We start from the raw sequence: 24,600 nt of genomic DNA, 5'->3' as shown, positions 1-24,600 counted from the left end.
TGGAACCAGGCTCCACGACTTACTAGCTATGTGACCCTGGGAAATTTACTGAACTTTTCTGTGTCTCAGTTGCCTCATTTATAAATTGGGGATATTATTAGTATCCACTCAGAGGATTATTTAAGAATTAAATTAGATAATCCATGTAAAGAGCTTTGAAAGGTGCTTAGAGCGGAGTAAGTGCTCTATGAATACCACTGAGCATCTCTGCTTGTAAAAGTAGCTTAGTGGAAGCTCCAGTTCCTGTTACCCCAGGACTGGTGACAGAGGAGCGCCACAATGACCTCTAGGTATAATGGGGCAAGAGAAGTTACTGGAGCCCAGAGATGGTGAGGGCTGTGTGAAGAGGGGTACATGGAAGCTTCAGTTCAGGGAACAAGTTGACAGTGACCCTAAAGAGAAGAAGCTGGAGGAATAACCACTCTGGCCTCACTCTCCTCCTTTCTCTGACCTCTTACTGGTGTGCCGGTTGATGCTTCCCTCTGGTGGGACTCAACCCTCTGGTGGGAGGAGCTGGGGAAAGGAGCCTGTTGTGAAAGTCCATATTGTTCAGCTTTCCAGGCCACAGCACAGGGTGGAGAAGGATGGAGAGCAAATTGGAGGGACACATATAAGATACCAGCACACTTAGAAAAGGACCTCCAGACATCACTTGATCTATATCCCCACCTGGAGAGGCAGGGTGACCCCTAATCCAACCTATGCTGGTGAGCTCCAGTGAAAGAACTGATGGATTCAGAAAGGCTCCAAGGGTTGTGTGAGCAGCTCCTCTCCACACCACATCCTGCTTCCTTGTTCCAGGCCCAGCCAGGGCTCTGGCATTGAACTCGCCAGGCACCAACCTTGGAGGAAACTGAATTCTTTGGCTTTCTGCAGGGGACAAGAGACTACCTTGCAGGGAGCAGAAAAGACAGAATTAATTCAGCAGAGACTGGAAGGTTAACACAGCAACCTGACACACAGGTCAGGGCTTGGAGCTCTGACTCTCTGACCTTGACAAAGCACCTCTCCTCAGAGCTTCCTTCTCCAGGAGACAGTCATGATCACTCCTGCCCGCTTCCTCTACCTGGCTCCTCCTCATGCTCCAGGATTTGGGGCCTGGAAAAGGATTCCAAGAGGTGCTAAATCACCCTAGGTTCCTTGGAGGAAATCACTAGAGCAATACTTGATACAATTGTGCTTATCCATTAGCCAAAATCAGACAGGATGAAGTCCTGCAAAGTAATACACCGTAGGGAGTGAAGTGGATCTGCTGAGGTAATGAACTGAATTAAAATCATTGCTATTAAACATTTTTCCAGGGCTGGTAACTGTTGATGCTCTCTTTATTCATGTACTGGCTCTCATCAGCAGAACCCCTGAAAGCCACTGATGCTTTGCACTTCCCTCACACTGATGGGGAAATGACACGGAAGAGGCAAATAGCCAGCTTTCCAAAAAGATCCAGGTACAATGAAGCATAGACGACGTGACAGGAAGTTTACCATGGAAAGAGAAGACGGTGTGTACACCATCCCAGAGTACGATTATATTCACTAAAAACTGCAATGGGAAGAGTCGAATTAATAGCTGAAAACCTGAAAGGGACCTCAACGAGTCAGGTGGTCCTGTCCGCTGGCTTCAGGTGAGATGTTATTAACCAGGCCGAAGAGTCTAAGGGACTCGCTGGGGCGACCCAGCCAGCTATTCCAGCCGAATATAAAATGCCTGCTCAAGCCAGGACACGGGGGAAGCTTAAATGGAGTTATCTGTTCGACAGGCACCCACTATATTTGGGTTAGGAGTCAGAGCTCTGCAAAGAGGCTTCTAGAATCTCCAAGGCAGAGACCATTTTGTAACGACGCAGAGGAAGGAGGAAGGCGTGGAGGCCCACGTTAGAACTTTCTGAGACAACTGGGTGACGCCGGGGGGACTGAAAAATCCTTCACATAAGGAACTACCAGGACACCTCCTGTGGATTCAGCCACTTCTCCAGGTTTCCTCTCTGCCATAAACTTTGTTCTTTTTCCTCCCTGATGATAATGCCGCATGGTAAGTGCAGAGCAACTGAGAACCTCAGACTCCTGGATTCTTGGCTTTGCAGTGCTCTCAGGATCAAAGACAGCCTCAGAAAAGACTGTCCCATAGTAAGTACATTGCAGGGCCTGAACTGTCACCCAGGTCTCCTGAATCCCATCAACTTCATCCTAAAATGATTTCATACCCAATCATCTCCACGAAGGCCAAATGAGACGGCAGACGGTGATCCCTGCGGTTAACTCAAGAGGCCAAACAGCTGCAGAACTGCCACCCGGCCCTGCTCCTCCGAGCAAGCAGTCTCCACCCATAACCGTTCATTCATTCACTCAACCAGCATCCACCGAGTCCTCGTGTAGTCAGGCATTGTGCTGCAGTGTAGACTGGACCGGCAAGAAGCAAAAGCAGAAGCTGGGCAGCCAGTTACGGTGGCCCAGACAAGAGATAATGAGGGTCTGATCTAAGGCAGAGGAGAGAAGGAGATGGAAGTAAGTGATGTTAAGAAAGTAGAATTAGCAGGATTTGTTATCAATTACCTGAGATTGGGGTAGGGAGGTGAGAGTAAGGGAGGCCTCTCATATGACTCCTGATTTCTGGCTGGAGAGAAGGAGAGAATGGCAGTACCCTTCATGGAGATGGCATACAAGGAGAGGAGCAGATGAGCAAGTTTGGAGGTAAGATGGGAGCTCTTTTGGGTTGTGTTGAATTTGGAATTCTGAAGAGCACCGAGAAAGAGCAATCCAGGCAGAAGTGCAGGTCTGGATGTCACAAGATATGGAAGAGGATGAGATCATCCAGGGACAGTAAGCTGGAGACAGCATCATTAAGAGATGGCAGGAAGAATGATCCATATGAGAGCTTGAGAGATAACAGTTAGAGATGTGGGAGAGGCAGGAGAAAGCAGGGCTCAGGAACCCAGAAGAGGAGGGGGTAGCAAGAAAAATGCAACAACCAACAGTGTCTAATGCCATTGACTGGTCAGTTGAGATGAGAGTCCCTTACAGTGGGTAACAAGGGATCTCCAAGGCTGGTGGCAAGAGCATGACAGAGAAGTGTAATTGCAGGGATAGCCATAGAATTACCCCTCCCCCAGGCCTCCAGTGTAGCGCTCAGCTTCTGGCAGCAGCCACGGTACCCAAAAGAGTTCAACATCCTGGCTTGGACCTGTATCCTGGGAGATAAGCCAGGTCCCGGCACTTTAGAAATAATGGTCCAGCACTGCACACTGGAGAAGACAAAGAAGTATGGCTTTAACAGATTTGAAACTGAAATCTTCCCTTTCTTTTTCCCTACCCCTGTACACATTCAGAGCAGGCCAAACCCACAACACCTGAGTAAAGCTATGCATCAGTTGCCTGGTCGAGTAGGTATTAAAGAAGGGACTGCCAGAGATCGGATTCTCTCCAACATCCTGGCCCACCGAGCCCGGAGCCAAGAAGCTGGGGCTGCGCCCCCCTGCCACCTGAATAGTAAGCTCTCCACAGTCTCTCCTGCCTAAAAAATAAAGAGCCATTACTCTTAGGAGCACAGAAGCCCGTGCCTGGAATGTAAGAGAGAAAGGAGGAGACCAAGCAGCAGGCAGAGAGCAGAAACGAAGGCAGAGGTTTCTGGAGGAAGGTTTGTTCTTCCCCAGGTAAACACTTGCCTGCAAGCTGCCTCCCCTTACATCCTTTGTTCAGTCACGACCCCAGCAGAGGTCAGCTCCCCACCAAGACTGGCAGCACCTTCTTGCTTTTTCCCCAACCTCCAATTTCTGTGCCATTTGCCACCTAGAGGGAAAACATCTCCCATTTTGAACAGCACGAATTTAGCACACGTGGGCACGTCTGGAAGGGGAAGCCATGTGGAGGATGGCGCTGAGCTCGTCTCCAACTCCACTGACAACTCAGTGAGGGAAACAGGCATTGAGTTGCGCTGGGAGGCCCTGGAGAGAGCAAGTGAATCACAACACGGTTGAAGATTTGCACGATACCTCCCCCCTTTTCCAGGGTCCTTATGCCTATTGTCCCCATTTACTTAAGGGGCACCCCTATCAAGTGGAATAGATTAGGATCAGCTCATCCATTTTTTATACGCGTACTGAAAGTCATGGAGGCAGGTGGCAGTAGAGTCAGGACCAAGGGCTCTGCCTCTTTCCCTACTCTTTCTACGTTACCTGGCATCAGCCAAGGGCCTGAGGAGCTGGGGTGAATAATCAAGGCAAGTTGAGGCGGTCCCTCCCTGGGCCTCAGGATGGAGCCCGAGGTCTTGACTAGGTCGTGTGGCGTACACTCCGGGAGAGGATGGACATAACCGGCCCTCAGACTCTGAGCTCTAACCCTGAAACAGAGCTAGAAGAAGAAAGAGAGGTGGGCACAGGCTTGGCAGAGCTTCAGTGAAACCTCCGAGAAAAGCCACCAGATCCGGCCTTGTGGACAAAGTCCTATGGGCCTGCAGTGCTAGCAGCCCAAGCTGCCCGTTTGGTTTTCTTCACATCCTGGAATAAGCAGCATCTTATTTTTAACCTTATAAACAGAAGAGTGAATGGCAGTGCCGGACCAAGACAAGCGTGAATAAAAGAGGCCGGGGCCAAGCTGGGGCAGGAGTCGCGCCCACTCTGCGGAGCAGCCGCCCCAGAGCCGGAGCCTACAGCCTGAGTGCCGTGGTCAGGAGCCAGAGCCTCAGGGCAGTTCAGATCCCTTGTCTAGGGACATCGCCCACTCTGCCTCCTTCTCAGATCAGCCAACGACGGTGCAGCAGGCCTAGTGAGAAAAGTATGTTGGCCCATCCAAACCCCAAAACTCCCCTCCCCACGTGAGGTTCTCAGGGGGCCGCGTGGTCTCTCTGCCGCCCCTTGCCATAGCCCGAGGGCTGGGAATTTCCACCACCCCAGGCACAGCCATGACAACTGGGCCTTTCTGAGACTTACGCGGTGCCTGTTCAAAGGGTATCAAACTTGTACCCTCGTTTACTGGAAAATCTCCTCTTACCCAGTTTGCACTGATGGTGAAGCTTCTCTCTGCAGCTCTGGCTTTTTCCCTCAGCAATGAGTATCTAACTGGGACAGCTTGACGACAGCCTGGTCTGAGTTGGGGGTGCGGCTAGGACCTCAGAGACCTCCTCCTGCAGTGGGATCCTGCGTGACTGACACAGTCTCAACCAGCAGCGGGAGGGGAGCGTTAGGTACCTCTTTAAACACTAGTGTCCATAGAACATTTTCCGTACAGGAAAGGTACATGTGGCAATGACCATTCATTGAGCAAAAGGTTTTAAACCTCTAATAGGTAGCTGGCACTGTGGTAGATGCTGGGACTTCACGGTGAGCAGCACAGACAGAGCCCTGCTCCCACGGACTTATGGTGGACTCACAGACATGGAAATCAGCCACTAAAGGACAGCGTGAGAGGTGCCACGACAGGGGATGCACAGGTACGACAGGATCACACAGGAGGGAGAACTGAGCCAGACTTAGATATTGGGGTGGTATGAGGGAAGCCTTCCTGGAAGAGGTGACATCTAAGTTGAGACCTGAAGGAAGAGTAGAAGGTACCCCAGTGAGGAGAGGAGGGAAGCAGTTGAGTATGGCTAGAGCAGAAGGGCAGGACTTATAAGAAATGAGGGTGGAAAAGGGCTCAGGGGCATGATCGAGGAGGCCTTATAAGCCATGGTAAGGATGGGACATCTTTCTCCTAACGATGATGGAAAAGCCAGATCAAAGCAAGGAGACAGAGGCTGTGTGGAGAGCATCCAGGGGTGACCGCATAGATCCGTGTGAGATATGGGGGCCCGGGGACCAGGACGACAAAAGTGGGGCCAGAAAGAGGAGGGCAAATTCAGCACAAAGAGGACAGACCTGTGAGATGGAGAAGCACCAGGCCTCACTGTGAAGAGAGGAGAGAGGGGAGTCCGGGCCTGTGGCTTCGGTGACTTCACACTAAGTCGGATGAGGCTCGCAGGAGAAGGCAGACTGACGGGAAGAGATGATGTTCCAGGGGGCCCCTGAGTCTGAGTGCCTGTGAGACATCGGCGTGGAGCTGTCCTGGGACAGTGCGGTATTCAAGTTCACGCTCAGAGGAGAGGTCTGGGCCTCAGCTTGCAGTCTGAGAACCATCAGGATATAAACTAGTAATAAAGCCGAGAGAGAGGGAAGGAGACGGCCTGGAGAGAGGATGTGGAGAAAGAGCAGAGGACGGCGTGGAAGCCAGCCCTGAGGAAAGCCTCAGCATCTGTAAGCGCCGCGCGTCAGCTGCAAAGTCGGCGCTGCACAACCTTCCGGACTCTGAACTCAGATCTGCCACCGCCAGAGCCTCCCTCCACATTCCCACATTGGCCTCACCCCAGCACGAATCCCACCCACACACACCGCCCGTGTTGAGGCCTCAGACCTTGCGCCCAGCTCGAAAGCTGCAGGCTGGCAGGTGAATGTGTACCTTACGTATCCCCTGTTATGAATTGCAAACTGCAGAGGATGAGTACGTCAGTGTCTGAGCACGTGCTCCCGCGTGACGGACCTACGGGCTCAGACGTGCGGACTTGTCCCCACACGCCAACACACGCACGCCCTCGCACCAAACGTTCCAAGTGACTGTTCCCACTTTGAACTGTAAATTTCCCTCTAAAAACAAAACAAAACCTGGGCAAATAAACTTAAAGTTGGAACAGGAGGACAAAAAAAAAAATTTGTGGAGCTTCTTTTTATGTCTTACCCCATGGTCACGGCTACCTTATAAAATGGGTTTAATAATCCCACAGGGATGAAAACGAACCTCAAACCCAGATCTGACTCCAAAGCTCTCCCTCCACCCCTGGGCACCAGCTCTAATTCTGGAGAAAGGGGAGCAGAGAGAGACTCCAACAAAGTTGGCACGGCTTATGTGTCATACACGGGCTTATTTCCTTTGCTCCTTCCATGAATATTCATCAAGTTCCTGCTATGCACCTGAAAGCAGGAGCTGAACGAACACACGTTCATAGAGAACATTCCTGAATGAGGCTCTGTGCACACTTGTGATGGGCTGTAGTCGTCCTGCAGGGTTCGCTGACCGGGCCTCCCCAGGGAACTGCTTGTCAGGGAGAGACGAAGTCCTTGAATTTAACGCCACCCTGGGAATTGCAGGCTTTCGTTTTCCAGCAGGCCTGGCCTTGAAAGGCCACCACTTTACTTACTTCAGCTAACACGAGATTATCTTTCACAATAGAGCTGCAGATGGGGCCCTAATGGATGAATTTGCTAATGCCGTTCCCGTTATAGTGGCATGAGCCCAGTTCGGTCCTGGCTGTTCCATCCCAGGGTCAGGCCTCACACGGTGAATATGTTCTACTGGATTTACGGCCAAGAGGGCAGGGAGGTTAATTTGGTAATTAAATGCCTATTTTGCCACGTGAGCCTGGGCAATATCTCTGTCCCTCCCTCACCCCTTCCCCATGTCTCAGTTTCTTTCAGTACAAACATGGGGAAAAGCCACCAGTGGACCCAGGAATCGGTGCACAGGAATCGTGCCATTGTAGCAGCAGGCTCGCGGGGCTCAGGGAAGGCTGAGCGGCTGGCCTGCCCTCAGGGGTCTGCAGACCCGCACAGTTGATGCGCTCCAGTCCCCCGTTTCTCTCACATCTGTAGGGTCTCAGGGAGGTTTCGGTTCCATTCTTTGAATCAGGTCAAACACCTGAGTTCTAGATCCCAGAGCTGAGTGTGAGCTCAGAGTGGGATAGGCCAACCTGTGGGTCCCAGAGGAACCATCCCTCCCGTAACTGGGGCACTTCATGTGGGGACGAGGGCCCCGGGCAGGCGGCGGGCTCTGCCTTCAGCAGTCTTCGTGGCTCTGACCGGCTGAGCCGAGAATGATTGAATCCATGTTTCAATGCTGCAATGACGTGAATCAAAGAGGCCCTCCCTCAGCTGCTCTGCTCCCGCTCTGCTGGCACTGACTCCATAATGTCACCAGGAAAGGCCCTCCACTGGATAAGCCCAGATTACAAATAATAGTTAATCTTTCTTGAGCATTTACCCTGTGCCAGACATATGCTTTATACAAAATAACTTGTTAATCCACACAACAACTCAATGGGATAAAGTGCTTTTCCAGTATCATAGATGATGAAACCAAGGCACAGAGGATGGCAGAACTTGTGCAAGCTGATAAGCAGCAGAGCTGAGATCTGAACCCAAGCATGCTCGGCCCGGAGTCTGTGCACTGACCTTCCACACTAAACTGCCTCAGGCCGAGAAGTCAGTGGTCCATGTGGTTTAGTTATCTGGAAGATGCCAGGAAAGTCCTTATCCCTCCTGCCCTCCAGAATAGCCCTTCAGATAAGCTAGTAATGGGCTCACAATTCTACCTAAGGTAATTCCTCCAGCAACGACGAAGCAAATCCCCTGGGAGGATGATGGAGTTGAACACATGGAGCCTGTTACAGCTGTCAGTCTTCAATCAGCTAGACGCCCTTTCCCAGGCGTGGAAGTTTATCAGCTCCTTCCCAAATCTCCCTGCATTCACAGTGGGAGGGAGCTGGTGTCAGGTAAATGTGAGGACAAGCTCCTGCGGATGTGGGTGAAAGAGGGGAGAGAGGCCCAAGTCAACAGCAGAGCACGTGCCAACTCAGAGCCTTCCGCCTCTGCTGCTTACTGGCTGCATAATCTTGGTCAAGATCAACCACTGCAAGTTCTCATTTCTTCAACTGCAAAATGGGAACAAGCAGAGTTGCTTTGTAACACTGTTGTGTAGATTAAATAAGGCAATGCTTACAATGCACCTAACCCTGTGCCCAATACATAATACCAACATTAAAATGGTAGCTCTTGTTATAATTATTGCCACTTTTCAAGGAAAGAAGGCCTCACAGAGACACTGGGAAGCCAGCAGGCAAGGTGGACAGCTGAGTGGGCAGCAGGACAGAGACCAGAAGGAGACAGACTACCCCCACCGACTTTGCAACTATTCTGAGGCTTACTTGTTGATCCACTCAGTCATTTATCAGTCATTTTCAACTCATACCTACTATGTGTAGGCACTGTGTTGGATGACATTGTGGGTTGAATCAAGTCCCCCCAAAAGATACACTGAAGTCCTAACTCTTGTTACTACAAATATGACCTCGTTTGGAAATAGCCTTTGTAGATATAATCAAGTTAAGATGAAGTCAGGCTGGATGAGGCTGGGCTTTAATCTAGTATGACTGCGGTCCTCATAAGAAGAAATACAGGCACACACACAGGGGAGATGGCCGTGTGAAGACGGAGGCGGAGATCGCAGCGGTGCGTCTACAAGCCAACGAATGCCGACTGGTCACCGCTAGAAGCTGGGAAAGGGGCAAGGAACGAAGTCTCCCTGAGAACCTCCAGAAGGAACCAACCCTGCTGACACTCAGATTTCAGACCTCCTAGCCTTCAGAACTGTGAAAGAATAAATTTCTGTTATTTTAAGCTACCCAGTTTGTGGCCTTTTGTTACAGCAGCCCTAGAAAATAAATACAGGCAATAAAACTACAAAGATAAATTTCAGAAAACAAAGTTTCTGTTCTGAAGTCTTTGCTGTTCATTTCATCCCAAGAAAGAAGGTGGAAGAGAGTCCAGGTTTAATACGATGGCCTTGGGTCTAGCTTCCAAAGAGGTGTGCTTTGTTAGACGAGAGCCTTTTCCTGGCCCACCAGCGAGGTCTCTAGGCATAGGGAAAGCTTAGATGAGTAGGTGGTGTGGAATGAGGATTGTCCCGGCCACAGGTTATACCAGGTCCCTGCCAGCCACAGGGCATAGCATCGAGGACTGTGAAAGTGAGGATGGCAGGGTGGTGGTGGAGGCAGGAAAAGAAAGATGGGGCTGGTGTCTTTTCCCAGGTTTCTCTCAAATCCACCATTCCTCACTTCTCCTGTTAATTTCTCCTTTCTTTGTCTTCATATTTTAGGTTTCTACAAGGCCCCTCTGATGTCTTCACAGCCTGGTAGAATGGAAAAAGCAGGGGTCTCTGGCTGGAAAACCAGAGTTTGTGTCCCAGCTCCATCACTTACTCTTTGTGGGATCTTGGGCAAGTAGTAGTAACTATCCATGCTTCAGTTTCTTCATCTGTACAATGGGGATAATGTGAAACTCATGGTGTCACGTAAGTATGTATGGCGCACATTATGTAACGTACACATGTGTGTACGTAATATACGATGGCATACATTAGACAAGGTGATGTACGCCAAAGCACTTTAACCATCATATGAAAGAGGAGAGATCTTGTTATGCACAATTCTTAGATCTTATGTAGGGAAACCCTGACGTTAGATACTACATATCAGGATATACTAGAAAATTAGCACAAAAAATAAAAACAATAAATCAGAAGCTACACTTAAAGGAGGTATAGGGGGTGGCCTGGTGGTGTAGTGGTTAAGCTCACAAGCTCTGCTTCAGTGACGTGGGGTTCACAGGTTCAGATCCCAGGCACAGACCTAGCACCACTCATCAAGCCGTGCTGTGGCAGCGTTCCACATAAAGTAGAGGAAGATGGGCAAAGACGTTAGCTCAGCAACAGTCTTCCTCAGCAAAAAGAAAAGATTGGCAACAGATGTTAGCTCAGGGCCAATCTTCCTCACACACACACACACATACAAAATTAAAGGAGATCTAAATGGAATTGACCGGCGAGGAAACATGGTCTCAACGCTGAGCCCTGTGCTACTGGGCAAGTACTTCCATCTCTCAGTTTAAATGATTTGAGTTTCCATCCTCTCTAAGATTCTATAACTTTATTAAAATGTGCACATCAACCTGTTTGCTCTTATAAAATTACACTTTAAAAAGAGATCTTTACTTCTGGGTCACCCATGACAAATCTGAGGAAAGCTGTGATGCTTGAGGGAATTCTAACAAGTGAAGTAGAAAAGCCATCTTACGTGTGAAATGTCCAGTGGGCTGGATAACAGTGAAGAAGCAAATCTCAAACGCTCCTCTCCCGGCATTCTTGTCAGGCCGGCTAATGCGGAACATCACGGAAAGAGGGGGAATCATTTAGAACAAAACTAGTAAACAAGGTGAGACAGCCCTGACACAGCCCAAAATGCAAAGACAACCAGCCCGTTTTCATTTCCTGTTAGGACAACACAAGCAAAGGTGACCGGGATAGCAGCAGAAGCCATGAAGCTCAGTCTCAAGGAAGAGCACCCTGCCCCTGAGACGCACAGGAGTTTGGGGAAAGCACCTTCTCCCAAGCTTTGTAACCAGCGACCAGGCATCCGACGGCGTGTCCAGGGCTGTGTAGGCGTGCTCAGCCTCAGACACGGCAAAGGGACTTCAGGGAGGTCGCTACCTGCCTGTGTGCTCCATCCTCTCACCAAGGCAGTTCACAACGGAACAACAACGCCTGCTTCTCGTACAACACGGTCCGCTTCCAGGTACCTTGGCAGTTCCTGTATTGTCGTGATGCCCATTTTTTTCCCGCTGGCACAGGAGACTCCAAGGTGTAAGCGCTGTCTTTACAGATTTTTGCACGTTCCACACTGGTATGTGATAATCACTTCGCGTTGCAGTTAGCAGAGAGGAGGAAAGGAAACCCACTCCTGAACTGGAGACGGGAGTGTTGTGTTTCACCCTCTGTAACAGCCAAAAGCCTATTTAGGACTCTCTGAAAAGCCAACTTTCCTAGGGAGAAAAAAAAGTGGGTATCTTCCTAATTCTCCTGAGCTCCCTTAAGGACTGAAATCAGCATTTGCTGAGGGAGAAAAAATTGATCTGGACTGTGGTTTATGGATCATTACAGCTGGAGAAACAAGGAATTGGGAGAGTCCATCCAGTCTGCACTTTTTTTGGCAAGACTCTTAAAATCTAGCAGGATTATAATCATAAATGCTTACCGAGAACTCACCATGTTCTCAACTCTGTGCATGAATTAATTCATTTAATCATCACAACAGCCTTATGAAGCCCAGAGAGGTTGAACAACTTGTTCAACAGAACAGCACATCTAGTAAGTTCAGAGTAAATCCAGATCGTTTGGCCCCAGAGCCTACACGATTAGTTAGCTCCCACACTGTTCAGAAAGACATGTGGATGCAGACTATTGGAGAAGTGGGCCTGGGTCCTGCCTCTTCTTGCCCTCTTCCTCCTCAATTCCCTGACCGTTGTGCATAGGACCACACACTATAGCTGAAAGGAACTCCTGAGGAGAAGGCCCCATTAGCCAAAACCACCATACACCATATCAGCAGTCGGCGCAGCTCTCCCCATAACTCACAGGCCAGGGCTCATGGCGCCCCAACCCTGACAGCCTATGGCTGGATTTTTCCCAGTCCATAATGATTCCCTCTCCCCGGGCCAACAAGTCAATACAACATTCAAAGGACAGTCTCCAAAATGACTCTTCGGCTAAAACTGTTTTCCCACTCTGGGGGCTCTGCTTTGAGAAACTCAGGCCCCAGTCAGGGAGGCATCACTGTAAATAATCCATCAGGCTTTCACCAAGACTCAGTAAAGCCAGCAGCAGCTCAGAAGGGTCCATCATCCCCCAGGGTTTAGAGCCGGGCATCGTGATGAATCCATTTATCTGCTGTTCAGACAAGCACCCAGAGGAACAGTCAGTGTGACCCAGTAGTGAAAGTACATGCACAACCAAAAGGGACCCATGCTTTGAGTTGCTGCAGCATCTGGACTCCCAGAATCTTGACTCATTTTGAGTTTTAAAGGTCCACAATAACATAAGAGTAGCAGAGGGGAGGGAGACAGGAAGCCCAGTTTTCAGAAAGCCATGAGTGACTAAAACCCAGGAGGCTCATGAGCGCGTTCGCTCATATCACATGAATCAATTCAGCCAACACTTATTATTCCCGTTTATTATTTACTGTGCGTCAGGCACAGTGTTAAGAACAGAGTATACCGCCAAAAATTTCATTATCTAACTGGAGAAATAGACATACAGAAAGCCAACTATCTTGTGATAGGAAAAGTGAGAGGCTTTAGCAACACATAAAAAGGAGAAGGAGCCAGCACTCTCCCGGGGGGTGGAGGATAAACGGCAGGTCTGGGAAGGCTACCCGGAGGAAGTGACCTTTGAGTTGGGTCTTGCAGGAAGATTTTTTTTTTCCAGAGAGAAGAAGGGGGAAAGAGCAGCAGAGGCAGAGGGAAGAGCATGCACAAAAGCATTTAGCATGATGTCAGTGGTCTGTACAGAGAATTGCACGAGGCGAGAATTAAAGTGCCTTGTACACTATGCCTAGCAAATCAGTCTCTATCCAGTATCCTCTTAGCAATAGGGCAACACGGTACCTTTTTAAAGGGATGTCTGATCATTTGCGCTTCTGACAGCCCTTCCCATCAATAGTGGTAACGAGGCTGGATTAGAGGAGAGGACCAACAGCTGAGAGGCGACTGCCTTGGTCAAGGCAGAGGGGAGGAGGATAGTGGGCTGAAAAGCAGGGTGGACTGCAGGCTTTGCAGACACTGCAGAAGGCCACATCAGAAGGTCTCTGACGACGCGTGAGAACAGGCGAGAAGGAGTGAAGGCTGACCAGGAGTGATGCTGCCCTTAGCTGAGGAGAAGAAGGCTGTCTGAGGGAGCTGAGAAAGGGTAAACGGAGCTGGCCTTGCTTCATGTTCACCAAGCAAGAGCAGTCCCAGCACCTCCTGGTATCCTGCACTCACCCTGTACCCTAAGGAGTCTCTGCTCAAGTTAGCGCACAAGGGGACTGAGGTCAAAGTGGCTGGAGAGTGCCCCCAGGGCCTTCCAGGGCCACGGTGCCACCAGGCCTGGTCCCCTGACCCCACTGCCCCAGCACTGAACCTCACGTGTTGAGTGAGGCTCTGCCCACGGCGTCAGTACTTTCGCGCTTCACTTTCTCCTTCCTGCCTAACGAGTGCAATAGTTTTCCCTATCTTTACCTTGTGAAAGAAGACCTTCTCCCGTCATCTTTACCTACCTCCAACACTGCCTCTCTCCCTCGCAGAGTGCCCCTCTTCTCCCCATGCCTCACCTACTCCCATCCACATGTGGCATCTTTTCAGAAGTAGCGAGAGTAGGGCAAGGGCAAGGAAGGAGAAGTGGGGGCAATCTGTGTTCCGAAGGCTGCCCTAGTCAAACAGGCACCTTTTAGGAATCACTGGACCTCTCAGCCTCAGTGTCCCCACCTATAAAATGAGGATAGAAAATGAGTCCTAACCTGTGCTAATATCACAGGATTATTGGGAGGATGAAATGAGGTAAAGCACTGACAAACAACACCAACAAAAGCCAGGAAAAGGTGCTACAGAATTATCCAGATTATCGGGCGCTATTGTCCACCAAACTGTGAGTTCCTTGAGAGCAGGGGCTTGGTCGTCTTCATTTTTGGATGAAGATACCTAATTATTCCTGGCACAGTTAGTATTTGATAAAGATGTGTTGAATTAAAAACAAGGACCACTACCATCATCAACACCCACGTACACCCCCCCCCACACACACACACACCCCTCCCCCCCACAGAGGCATCCTTGCCTCTCTCTGCACCAGAAATGCAGGCAAACCCACAAGACCCCGCTTTTGGAAGTACTCCTCTAGTCCTGGCTCATTCTAAAAACAGCCAGTTCCTGGAGAAAAACCAAGTGATTGTCATGCTGCCTGGATGCCTCCATTGGGCACGTTTGACCAAGTCTGAGTTCCTCCCCTTCTCCAAGGGACTCGCTAAGGATTAAACCCCCAGACTCACTCAGCTCCAAGGAGCTCCAGCTGGATCAGCCCCTCCCCGCTGCTGCCTTTGTGCCAAGCGTGCGACAACGCGGTTTTTTTGCTAGCAGGAGCTCGGCCGCCTCTACTGCTGTTTTCATTGATGCCTTGAGCAGAGCTGGCATGTGCAACTGCTGAGAGGGGGGAGAGCGGAGCCGCGGGGGAAGCAAGTAAAAATAGCCTGGCGCGCGTCGCTCTGCCTGCTCCGGACGCCTTTAACCCCGGCCGAGGTGGGGAGCTCAGCCACCGCTGCTGCACACTGCGGAACCTGGCAGGGGTCTGCACGCAGACCTCGCACAACAGCTTCGGGGGGCGGGTCGGGGGAGGGGTGCGGGGGGTGGCTGGAGACCAACGAGAACTTTTTTTTAGAAACCTGACGCGGGGCGGAGGGCTGGGGGGGCGGGGCGGAGGGGGAGGGTTGTTTCCTGTTTCCAGCGCTGCAGCCACCTGGCTGCAAGGACTGCTACGTGCCGGCTAGTCCAACACTTGACACAAGTGCAGCCTTGGCTCTGAGTTATTTTTAGAAACCTCTTTGGCTGGTGGGCGATCAGAGACAGAGGGCCCAGGGATGGGTAAGGCTAGCTCTCTGCTGTGAGGCTAAGCGCCTTGCACTACACATCATTCCTAATGTCTGCTCTCCGGCGGAGGGTGGGAAGAGGAAGTGGCAAGGGGACCGCCCGCATGCTGGCTTTGCCCTAACTCAAGGAGATGGCATTAGCTACTGAATGTCCCACTGTTTTCAAGCCCCAGATCGTGTTTGTTTTGAAATCGACACTTGCCAGATGCATGCTGCTTCTAGTCTCTCGGAGAATGGGGATTTTAAAAAGCTTTGCTGCCTACGCTGTGGGGTAGGGGTTAGCTGCAGTTAAGATCCGGAGGCAAGAAGATCAGGAAGGGTCTCTGCACCTTTTTGCATTCCGGCAAGACAGAGGGACAATCCCCGCGCCACACCTCCATCCCCGCCCCACGCTGCATATGGGTAACCATATGTGAAATGTACGGCAGCCCCACCAGACACCGGCTATTAATAGAGCCCGGAGTTCGCTCTCTGTCTTTTTCCTGCCACCGAGTAAGGGATGATCTTCACACACATAGCCCACTCCGCCCCCACTTCGGCGGACCCTATCTCCAGGAAGGTAAGGGGGCTGCCCACGCTGATCCCCTTCGTGACCACAGGTGATCAGAGCCTACAGACTAGTCCGGTCTTAACGACAGCAGGGTCAGTGCGAGGCCAGGGAACACAGCTTCGAGCGTTGGGACGCAAAACCCAGCAGGGCTCTTTGCGGCTCAGGGCCAACTTGAGGGAAGAGAAAGGGCAGCTATTGGGCTGCCGAAGGTGGAGGGCAAGAGCGCGATGTACGGAGCTAGAGCGACCTCCTCAAAGGCTGCTTGCGGGACGGCGGCTGCAGACCGTTTCTCGCTGCAGCCGGCGGCGTGCAGCCCCCAGCGCCCGCGCGGGCCCGGCTGCGGCGGGAGCGGGCGCTGTCCCTGGTCCTGAAGGTGGCCGCGGCTAGTGCTCCCTCCGCGAGTTTAGCGCCCCCGAGGCGGCTCTAACATTGGAGGATTGCAGACCTCTCCCTGACCCGGATCTGGGCGGGAGGGTCTGTTGAGGGTGCCGAAGTCTCACCACCGGCTCGGCCCCCGCGGCCGGGAGCTCCCGCGGTGCTGCGGGGACCGAGAGCTAGGGGACTGACTCGCGCTTGAAGGGTAAAGCCGAGGCAGCGGCCGGAGATGGTCAAGACACCGCAGGGAGCAGACCTGGCCCCAGGATCACCCATCGAGCTCTGCACAAAGCGGGGACTCTGGAGCCCTAACGGAGCCCAGAGGAGAGGGCGAGGGAGCGCGGCTGCCCAGGGTTCGGGACTTGGGGGAAACAGAAGAGAGCAGCGGGTGGCAGGAGAAGGAGATGGGGTGAGAGCTACTCTTTCGCATTTTCAAGAGGGAGGGGACCTGAGACATGCACTGTCTTCCCCCCACCCCAACACACACACACACACACACACACACACACGGCCGGCAGAAGCAAGCGGGATGGAGCTGGGGAAAGTTTGGCACTAGGTGCTGAGCGGCGGCGGCGGTGGCGGCGGCAGCGACGGCGGCGGCGCGGTGGTCCGGAGTGGGTGCCGGGGTCGCCGAGAGCCCCGGCCCCCTCTCTTCCTTACCTCGGTGTTCTCGGCTGCGTTCTCCGCCATTTTCCTCCTTAGGAGCAGGCAGCGGGAGGAGTGTTTCATGCCCATAAGAGCCAGCAAGGGTTTGGTGATACAGAGATAGTAGAGAAAGAGAGAGCCGGTGTAGCTTTAAAAGAGAGAGAGAAAGAGAGAGAATGGGAGGAAAAAAAAAAACCCAACCCAGCCCCTCCGCTGGAGCGTCAGCCGATACAATCGACCACGGTTGAGTCTTTTCTGCAGTCTCCACTTTGTTTTATTTTCCTTCCTTCTCATCTGCTTCGGATTCCTTCACACAGTTTCAAGTTCTCGCGCACTCGACCCCCTCCCCGCCCCTCTCCACCCGCGCTGCGGGCTGAGCAGGAGGGAGGCAGCCCCGAAGGCTCCGCGGCGGCGGTGGCGGCGTCTCCTTCCCGGCTGCTCGCAAAGTCCGGCCGGCCGGAGGCAGCCGCCAACTCCTCTCAACTTCTGCCGTTCGGCTGGGCGAAGCAACACGCTTCCTGCGCGTCTCTCCTAGGGGCTGAGCCGGGTGAGTGGGGGCGGGGTAGGAGGTTCGGCCGAGCAGGCGGCGGCTGGGCGCAGACCGAGGGCCCCCAGCAACCCCCGGGCCCGCCCCCTCCCCCAGGCTCCGAGGGTCTCTCGGCCGCCTCCACTCTCTCCACTCTCGGGCGCCGTGGACAACTTGCGCGCGGGCAAGGGCTGCGCGGACGCTGCAGGGCCACGCGGGAGGCGCGGGAGCTGGGCTCTTGCAGGTTCTTAGACCCGGGTGTGCGGCGCCCCCCACCCCCACCGCCCCACAACAGGACAAGCGCTGGGCAAGATTGGGCACAGTTACCTCGCCCCCACCCCACCCCCAACTCTCCTGCTCCTCTGCCAATTCCTGGATCCTTCCTTGGCGAATTACGGTTTGGGGTTTGGGTAGTGAATGGGTGGGCGTCTGGATGAGGGAGGGTCCTTAACTCCTTCAATTCTAGGGCTTAGTGCGATAGCATTCTCGCTTCTTTTCTCCCACTCCCCCTATCCAGGCCTCTCTCAGGCTGAGAGGGTGGGGCTAAGGTTCAAGCAGAGGTGGCTTGGGAAAGAGGTGGGAGAAAGTCAAACGGATGAGCTTGCAGCCTGCTCCCCTGTCCCAGTCTTCCTGGCAGCCCCCTGCCCACACATTTCTCTTCTCCCTCCTCACCCCTCCCCCATCACCACCAGATTTTGAAGTCCCTTTTATGGGAGAGGGGGAGGATGTCACGTACCCATCAGGATTCTCTCGATCCTTTTTTAAGGGAGTTTGGGCGGCAGCAGAGGGTGTGAATTTTTATACAATGCATTCCTGTCTTCACTTTGAGAGCTTCTTTATCTCTGTCTTACTGGCCATCTGTCAGGCTGCTGGGAGATAGAACAAGGGTGGGGGGACCCCACTCTGTCTCTCCCATTACAACTGGCCACTCAGTCTGCCTCCTTCAAAGACAGCTCTGCACTTTCAAGCCTTCAGCCCACAAGTCAAGGAGGGGACCTAAAAGATGCTCCTAGAGCATCCTGGCTCTCTTCACTGCATCCCTGTACTTACCTAGGGAGCTCAGTCCTGCATGCATGCCCTGTTCGTTTTTTAACATCACCTTTGACAGTCAAGAACTGTGAGCCTGAATGTCCTCAACTAACCCCAGAGTCCATTGAAGAAATGGGCCAGAATCTAAAAATGCCTCCATCACCTGGTCCTAGGGGAAAGAGAGGATATATTGCAATCAGTGGAGGAGGGAGAGGAGAGGGGGGGAAGGAGAGTAAGAAGAGTGAAAAGAGGATGGGCAAGAGGCTTGCGTTAATGGGCGAGAGTGTGTGTGTGTGTGTGTGTGTGTGTGTGTGTGTTGAGGAAGGAGTAAATCTAAATGAAAGAATGACCTTAACCTTTTCCCTTCTCAGACCACAGACCTGGATTAGTGTTGGGGGTAAGTGAGCTGAGTCTTCGCCAACACCATTTTCCTTCCCCTTCACATCCTGCCAACGTGCAGAAAGTGGTATGGGGATAAATGAGATGAATCTGAAGGCCTGTTACCCTCTTGAACCCCATTTTCTCTAAGCATCTTTCTCAGAGACAAAAGATTCTGAAACATCTGAGCCCCTACCAAAACAGTCTCTGTACTTGCACAGTCAAAGAAAATCAGAAAGGAAAAGATCTCAGAGCTCTTTGGTCCAATCTCTCATTTTACAAATAAGGACCCTGAGATCAGAGAAAGGAGGACATTTGTCCATGATCCTTCAGCCAGCTGAGGGAGCATCTGAGAGTGGCTCCCCAGCCTCCTTTCAGTCCAACACTCTCCCCCACCCCACTGCACACTGCTTCTGCCTGTGCAGTACATCCATTCTGTGACTAACCAGGGAGGAGGGGAGCTGAGACAAGCTCCCACCGAAATAGGCTGCTGCCTGTGCGTGATTATGTTGCTATGAGAACCTCAGTGGGTGTGTTTCCTCCGTTCTCTGTTGAAATCTTTTGCTTGGCTTGGCTTCTCCCCAAGCACAGACACGGATCCCCTCGGAATGGGGAGCAGAGAGGCTGAGATGGAGAGCTGCATTCTCATGGCAAGAGTTTTCTACTCCAGCCCATCAAAATTAGAGCCATCCTGGGGCTGTGAGGAGCTCAAGCCACCAGCATGGTTCCATAAGGGCTGGAGGACATGAATGAGCTGTTTTAAAAGTCCTCTGCTGAGCTATGTTGGAGCAGAGAGAAGTTGTCCCTGTCATGCTCCCACTTTATTACAAATTCACAAGCAAAATAATTGCTACTTTAAGAGACTAAGTTTTGGGGTGATTTGTTACACAGTATCACGTTACCTGAACACCCATCTCCTTGGTTGTGAAAATTTACGATACATGAAAAGTGCCTAGCACATAGTAGGCATTTAATAGTACTATTTTCTCACCATCCCCACCATTCACAGGAATTCGGTCTTTTTCCATCTCTTTTGCATAAATAGGTTTTAGCTTAGTCTTTTACAAGGTCAATTAATTTAGTCAGTCCACAAAGAACTCACTGGGCTTCTCTTATATGCCTAGCCCGTTAAAAGATATTGGGCTGACCAATGAGGAGCTCTTAATTTAGTCAGCCCGAAAGCTTTGAAATGTAAGGAACTTTTGTAGCAGAGCTTTGGAAGGGATTTGAATGGAAGGCAAGAAGACATACAAAATGACAAGGGGCACAGGGAGTTCACTAGGGCATGAATTAAATGGGTCATTTGGGACAAAATGTCTTCAGGTAAAGAGGTCCTGAAGACACGTTTTGCTTATGTCATTTTTCTTACACTAGATCTTCAGCGCAAGAAAATGTATTGAATAGTCTGTGTAAAGTGCTTAGAACAATGCCAAGCTCGTGGTAAGAGCACAAACGTTGTGTTACCACTTGCTAGCCTGTCTTAGGCTCTGAGTTACACTTTCTGGAGCACTTACATGCCAGAGACTCTCCTAGACTTAGTTCAGTTATTTCAACAACTTTTTGAGGTAGGTACTGTCATTGTCCCCACATGTTACATGGGGACACAAAAACACAGAGAACTGCCCGAGTGCTGGAGTCAGGATTGGAACCTTATTCCATAGCATGACCTTCAAGAGATTTCCCAGGGTCTTGGAACAAGACAGTGATTCTCAACCTTGGCTGCGCAGTGGAATCATCTGGGGAGCTTTAAAAATAGCAGCGCTTTGGTTCCACCCCCGAGAGGATGATTGAGTGATGGCTAGGCATCAGGATTCGGTTAAGTCCCGGGTGATTCTAATGGGAAGTCATGGTTGAGGACAATTGGAGAAAAGGATATATGGAGGAGATAAAAAAGACCTTCAGAGAAAGAAGGTCCTTAAGTTATAGGAAGGGCCTCCCAAAACTAGAAGAACCCCACATTATAGAAAGGTCTATCTCTAACATGGAGGTTCACGAGAGTCAAGAGGTTCTGGAGAGAGTGAATTTGGGCGATGGTTGAGCTAGCATGCAGAGGTTGAAATGAGACTCTTGGGGAGGAAAAGTTATCCAGCTTTATGGGATGCCACAGAGAAAGTGAGTTTCCTGTTGCTGGAGGGTTCATTTAGACTAGTTGCTTGGCATAGCTGTTGCAGCAGAGCTGCCAACTCTAGAAAGTTGAGCAAGGTCTCCAAGGTTCCATCCACCCCGTGCTGCAACTCTATAATTGTCTCCTATTTCATCTCTGAGCCCTCCAGAAGGGGAAGACTCTGTGTGATAGTTTAGCTTCAGAAGTCAACCAACACTTTGCTGCCTCCCGAAACTCGGTGCCCAGGAATCAGGATGCAGTTTCTCTAACCTGCAGACCATACTGTCTGAAAGCATAGACTCTGACTTGTTCAGACGTGGTTGCTGCAATAAAAGGAGATGCATAAGACATGTCATCTGGCATCTCTCCTCCTCCTCCTAGGGGAACATCACACGTGGCCAGGGCTCACATATGGCTGAGACACGCTGCAGTGAATCCATGGCTCCTCAAGAATCAGGCCACAGCCGTTATCCATCATCACCTCGTGGCAGCTAACCCGGCAGTGTTCTTAGTGTTTTCTGGGCCAAATGGGAGCCAAGCCAAGGCTGCAGCAGTCAGCTACCTGGCTAAGCCTCCAGGCAGCCCCACACCTGGGTGCCTCTCCCGCACAAAAGCCTCTGCAGTCCTAATTCTCCCTAAGTCAAGGCCCATTATTTCTTAAACTATATTCCAAAGAACAACTTGCAAGAGTGCCACCAGTGCCTGCAAAGTAATTTCAGTTTTGTGGGGCTTTTTGCCATTAAAACCGGAATACTATTTCTTCCTTGTTCTGATAACGTCTGATTAAATCAATTCGTTTTGGTTTTGTGCTGGATATGATCCTGTTTGGTATGATTGTTTATTCTAACAATATTTAGGAGGCATTTTCTCAGTAGTTCTGCGTTAATGTCTTAATCTTTACTCTTTTATACCTCCAAAAAGTGGAATACTAGACTATTGTTACCTATCTTTCTCTCAGGGTGAGAAGGACCCAAAAGACGTCTAAACCTTTTCTCAACGGCCTGTGGTGGAACCCAAACTTCTTTGGAGAAGGGGGAAGAGGTGATATGGTAGCAGAGCCCTAAAGATACTAAAACATTCTTGCTAAAATGCTGTGACAACGGAAATTAGCTTTTTCTTCTTGGTGGAAGTTACTCCACCACTTTCCTTCTTTTCAAATCTTTCATAAAGGTTCACGCTTTTCTGGAAAATCTCTCCTGAGTCCTCCAAAGCCAGCTAGAAATCAATTCAGTCTATCTGGTGCGATAATTCAATACACACTTTCTTCCATTAGCCCTTATACAGCAACTACCATGAGCCAAGCACTGTGCTAGGCATTCTGGACTAAACAATGAAGAAGCACATCCCTACCCTGACGATGCATCTTCCAGGGAGAGTTGGTTATGGATTCAGGTACTATCAGGGGTCAGACGGATTGGCTCTTATAGGTTAAATACAGCTATAATCAACACTTGACGGTCAGGTAGGCCTTGCAAAAGTATCTGTTAATATGGGCAGGGCCTGCACTGGAAGCAAGGCAGCCTCCAATCAAGCAAGGCTGGGGACACATGCTTTATCAAGACACAAAGTTCTTATGTGCCTCCCAAACTTTCATAGATGAGAAGTTGTGCAGCCTTGGCCTCCCAAATGTATTATGTACGCAGCTCACTTGGGGCTTTGCACGTTATGATCTGCCCTAGTGCAGGCCTGGTCTCTGCTGATTCAGGGGCAGCCCTGCCTGAAAGTTCACAATGAGCCGAGGTGGCTGAACAAAGCCGTGCTTGATTCCATCTGTTTACTTTCCGGACCATTTAACCACCTTGATCTCTTTCTTCTCTTCCCAGAGGGTTTTTAAAAGCTTTCAGCTCTGTTAGTTTTTTTTTTTAATCTAAAACTTCACCCCCTAGGGTAATATTAACATTTTACTCTGTGTCGTCCATTTTTTCGCTCACACAAATGTATGTATTTAACACACCTGTACGTGTGCACCATTGGTATATGTTGTATAGAAGTGGAATCTTATTATATACATTACTCAGCAACTTGCTTTTGTCATTAAACAGTGTATTATAAGACTTCTTTTCAGATTATTACATGTAAGTCTAAGTCTTTATTTTTAAAAGTTGAATAATGTTTCACTGTATGGCTAAACCATACTTTTTTAAACCAGCACCCTATTGATGGACTTTCAAGTTGTTTCAACTTTCCTGTCCCTCTAAGCAATATTGCAATAAATATTCTTTTACAGTATACCCTTACGAGCAGGAGCTTTTATTTCCAATGATAGTTTCCCAAAAGTGGTATCATTTTAATATATATTGCAGGATCCTGACAAAAATTTGATTTCTCAGATTGTAGCCTGAACCCTTGGAAGGCAAAACCTGACCTCTGTCTGCTTCCCTGCTCCAGCGTCAGATGCAAAACCGTCCACTGCATTCCAAGCCCTGGCGTAGGCACTGGAGGAGGAGGATCCATGAAATAAAACACAATCCTTGTTTCAAAGGTGTTTCCACACCAAGGGCTTTATGAGGCCTGCAAAAGGGCTCATGAGAGATGCTGGGATGTGGGCTGTTTTTCCTGGAGGGAAACCAGAGCACTTCCGACTGCTGGGCAGCAGGGCATGAATTTGATGTTACCAAGAGTGCTGCGGTCTGAAAAACAATGAAGATAAAAAACATCGGTATCAGTTACCTGTCGCTCAAATGGAAGGGCCACAAAGGATACTCAGGCCTGTGGGGCCACCCTCAATTCCCCTCACTTCCGAAGGCTGTGGCTGAGGAGAGCCTGGAGTGACAGCAGTATGCCATTGCTGCTTGTACCGTTTCTAATTGGAAAACCACACTCTCCGCTTCCCAGAAGCATCTTACTTGGCTCCCTTTTAAAACAATATTTGCTATGTTCAGACTTGCCCATAAGATGTTACACACCCGCTACTCCCTAACTCAAGGAAACCTTACCACTTAAAACCTACCATTCGAGTGTTTCAAAGTGTGAAAGAAGCCAGGGGAGGAAGCCGGGAGAGGGAGGAGACATTTGGCAAAGCCTGGGAGCAGGAGAGTCAGCAAGATGACCTCACCATCTGCATAAAAATGGAGGGGCTTGAGAATAAAAGAGCCAACGTGGAGGAAGGGTCTAACATGGTTGCTAGGAACTGGCGCTCCAATGAAAGTGAGTTTCCTTCCCACATCTGTTCCTCGAAGACCACGTCCATCCATATGAGATAGAGACGTCGCATGAGGTGAGGAAGAGCATCCCCGCCGGGGTTCATGGGCCTGTGCCCCAGGCCCAGCTCTGTCATTAAGAGTTGGGTAGCCTTGAGAAAGTCACTTGACCTCTCTGGGCTGGTTTCCTCTTCTTTGAAAGAAGGGCTTTGCATGAGATGAGCGCCCTCCATGCCCGTTCTGCTTTGTCATTTTATGCACAGTGTGAATTATGATTCTAATCACTCCCAACCACAGCTGTCACGCGCATCTCAAACCAAACTTCCACTCTGATGGCCAAAACGAGGCCTGGGAGAAGCACTCTCCCTCCACTGGTGACAGAGACTGAATGGGAAGTTACCCTCCTGCCAGGTCAGAGATTTGCAAGGGAGGCCCATAGGTAATGTGCATTACAACCTTCACTCCAGCTCCGGGCCAAGGGAGGGGTTTCCAGAGGTCAAAAGGAGTTCCATTGTCTTTAAAGAGTCCTGTTGGACTCTAGCAGCCTCAAAGGCAGCAGCCACTGTGAATAGTCATTACTTGATTTCCCGACGCTTGCCAGGGGCCA

General features: G+C 50.6%; 1 protein-coding gene across 4 annotated transcripts in view; it reads right to left on the bottom strand.

Annotated features, from left to right (window-relative positions):
• The window catches only part of PRMT8 (protein arginine methyltransferase 8), an 89,150-nt gene extending 71,465 nt beyond the window's left edge, over window positions 1-17,685 (bottom strand). Inside the window, exon 1 of one of the 4 annotated variants that reach the window (XM_044756057.2) lies at window positions 16,832-17,685. In XM_044756057.2, coding sequence (XP_044611992.1) covers window positions 16,832-16,906 — 75 coding nt within the window. In that variant the 5' untranslated portion in view covers window positions 16,907-17,685. Of the gene's footprint in view, window positions 1-14,652; window positions 14,951-16,831 lie in introns of those variants that run through there. The other 3 variants (XM_014841765.3, XM_070494481.1, XM_070494480.1) reach the window with 3 other exon arrangements.
• Window positions 17,686-24,600: the final 6,915 nt, after the last annotated feature.

This window comes from Equus asinus, chromosome 22 (assembly GCF_041296235.1).
Source record: "Equus asinus isolate D_3611 breed Donkey chromosome 22, EquAss-T2T_v2, whole genome shotgun sequence".
In the NCBI taxonomy this organism is placed as follows: Eukaryota; Metazoa; Chordata; class Mammalia; order Perissodactyla; family Equidae; genus Equus; species Equus asinus.
This window is presented reverse-complemented; position numbering and strand designations above follow the sequence as displayed.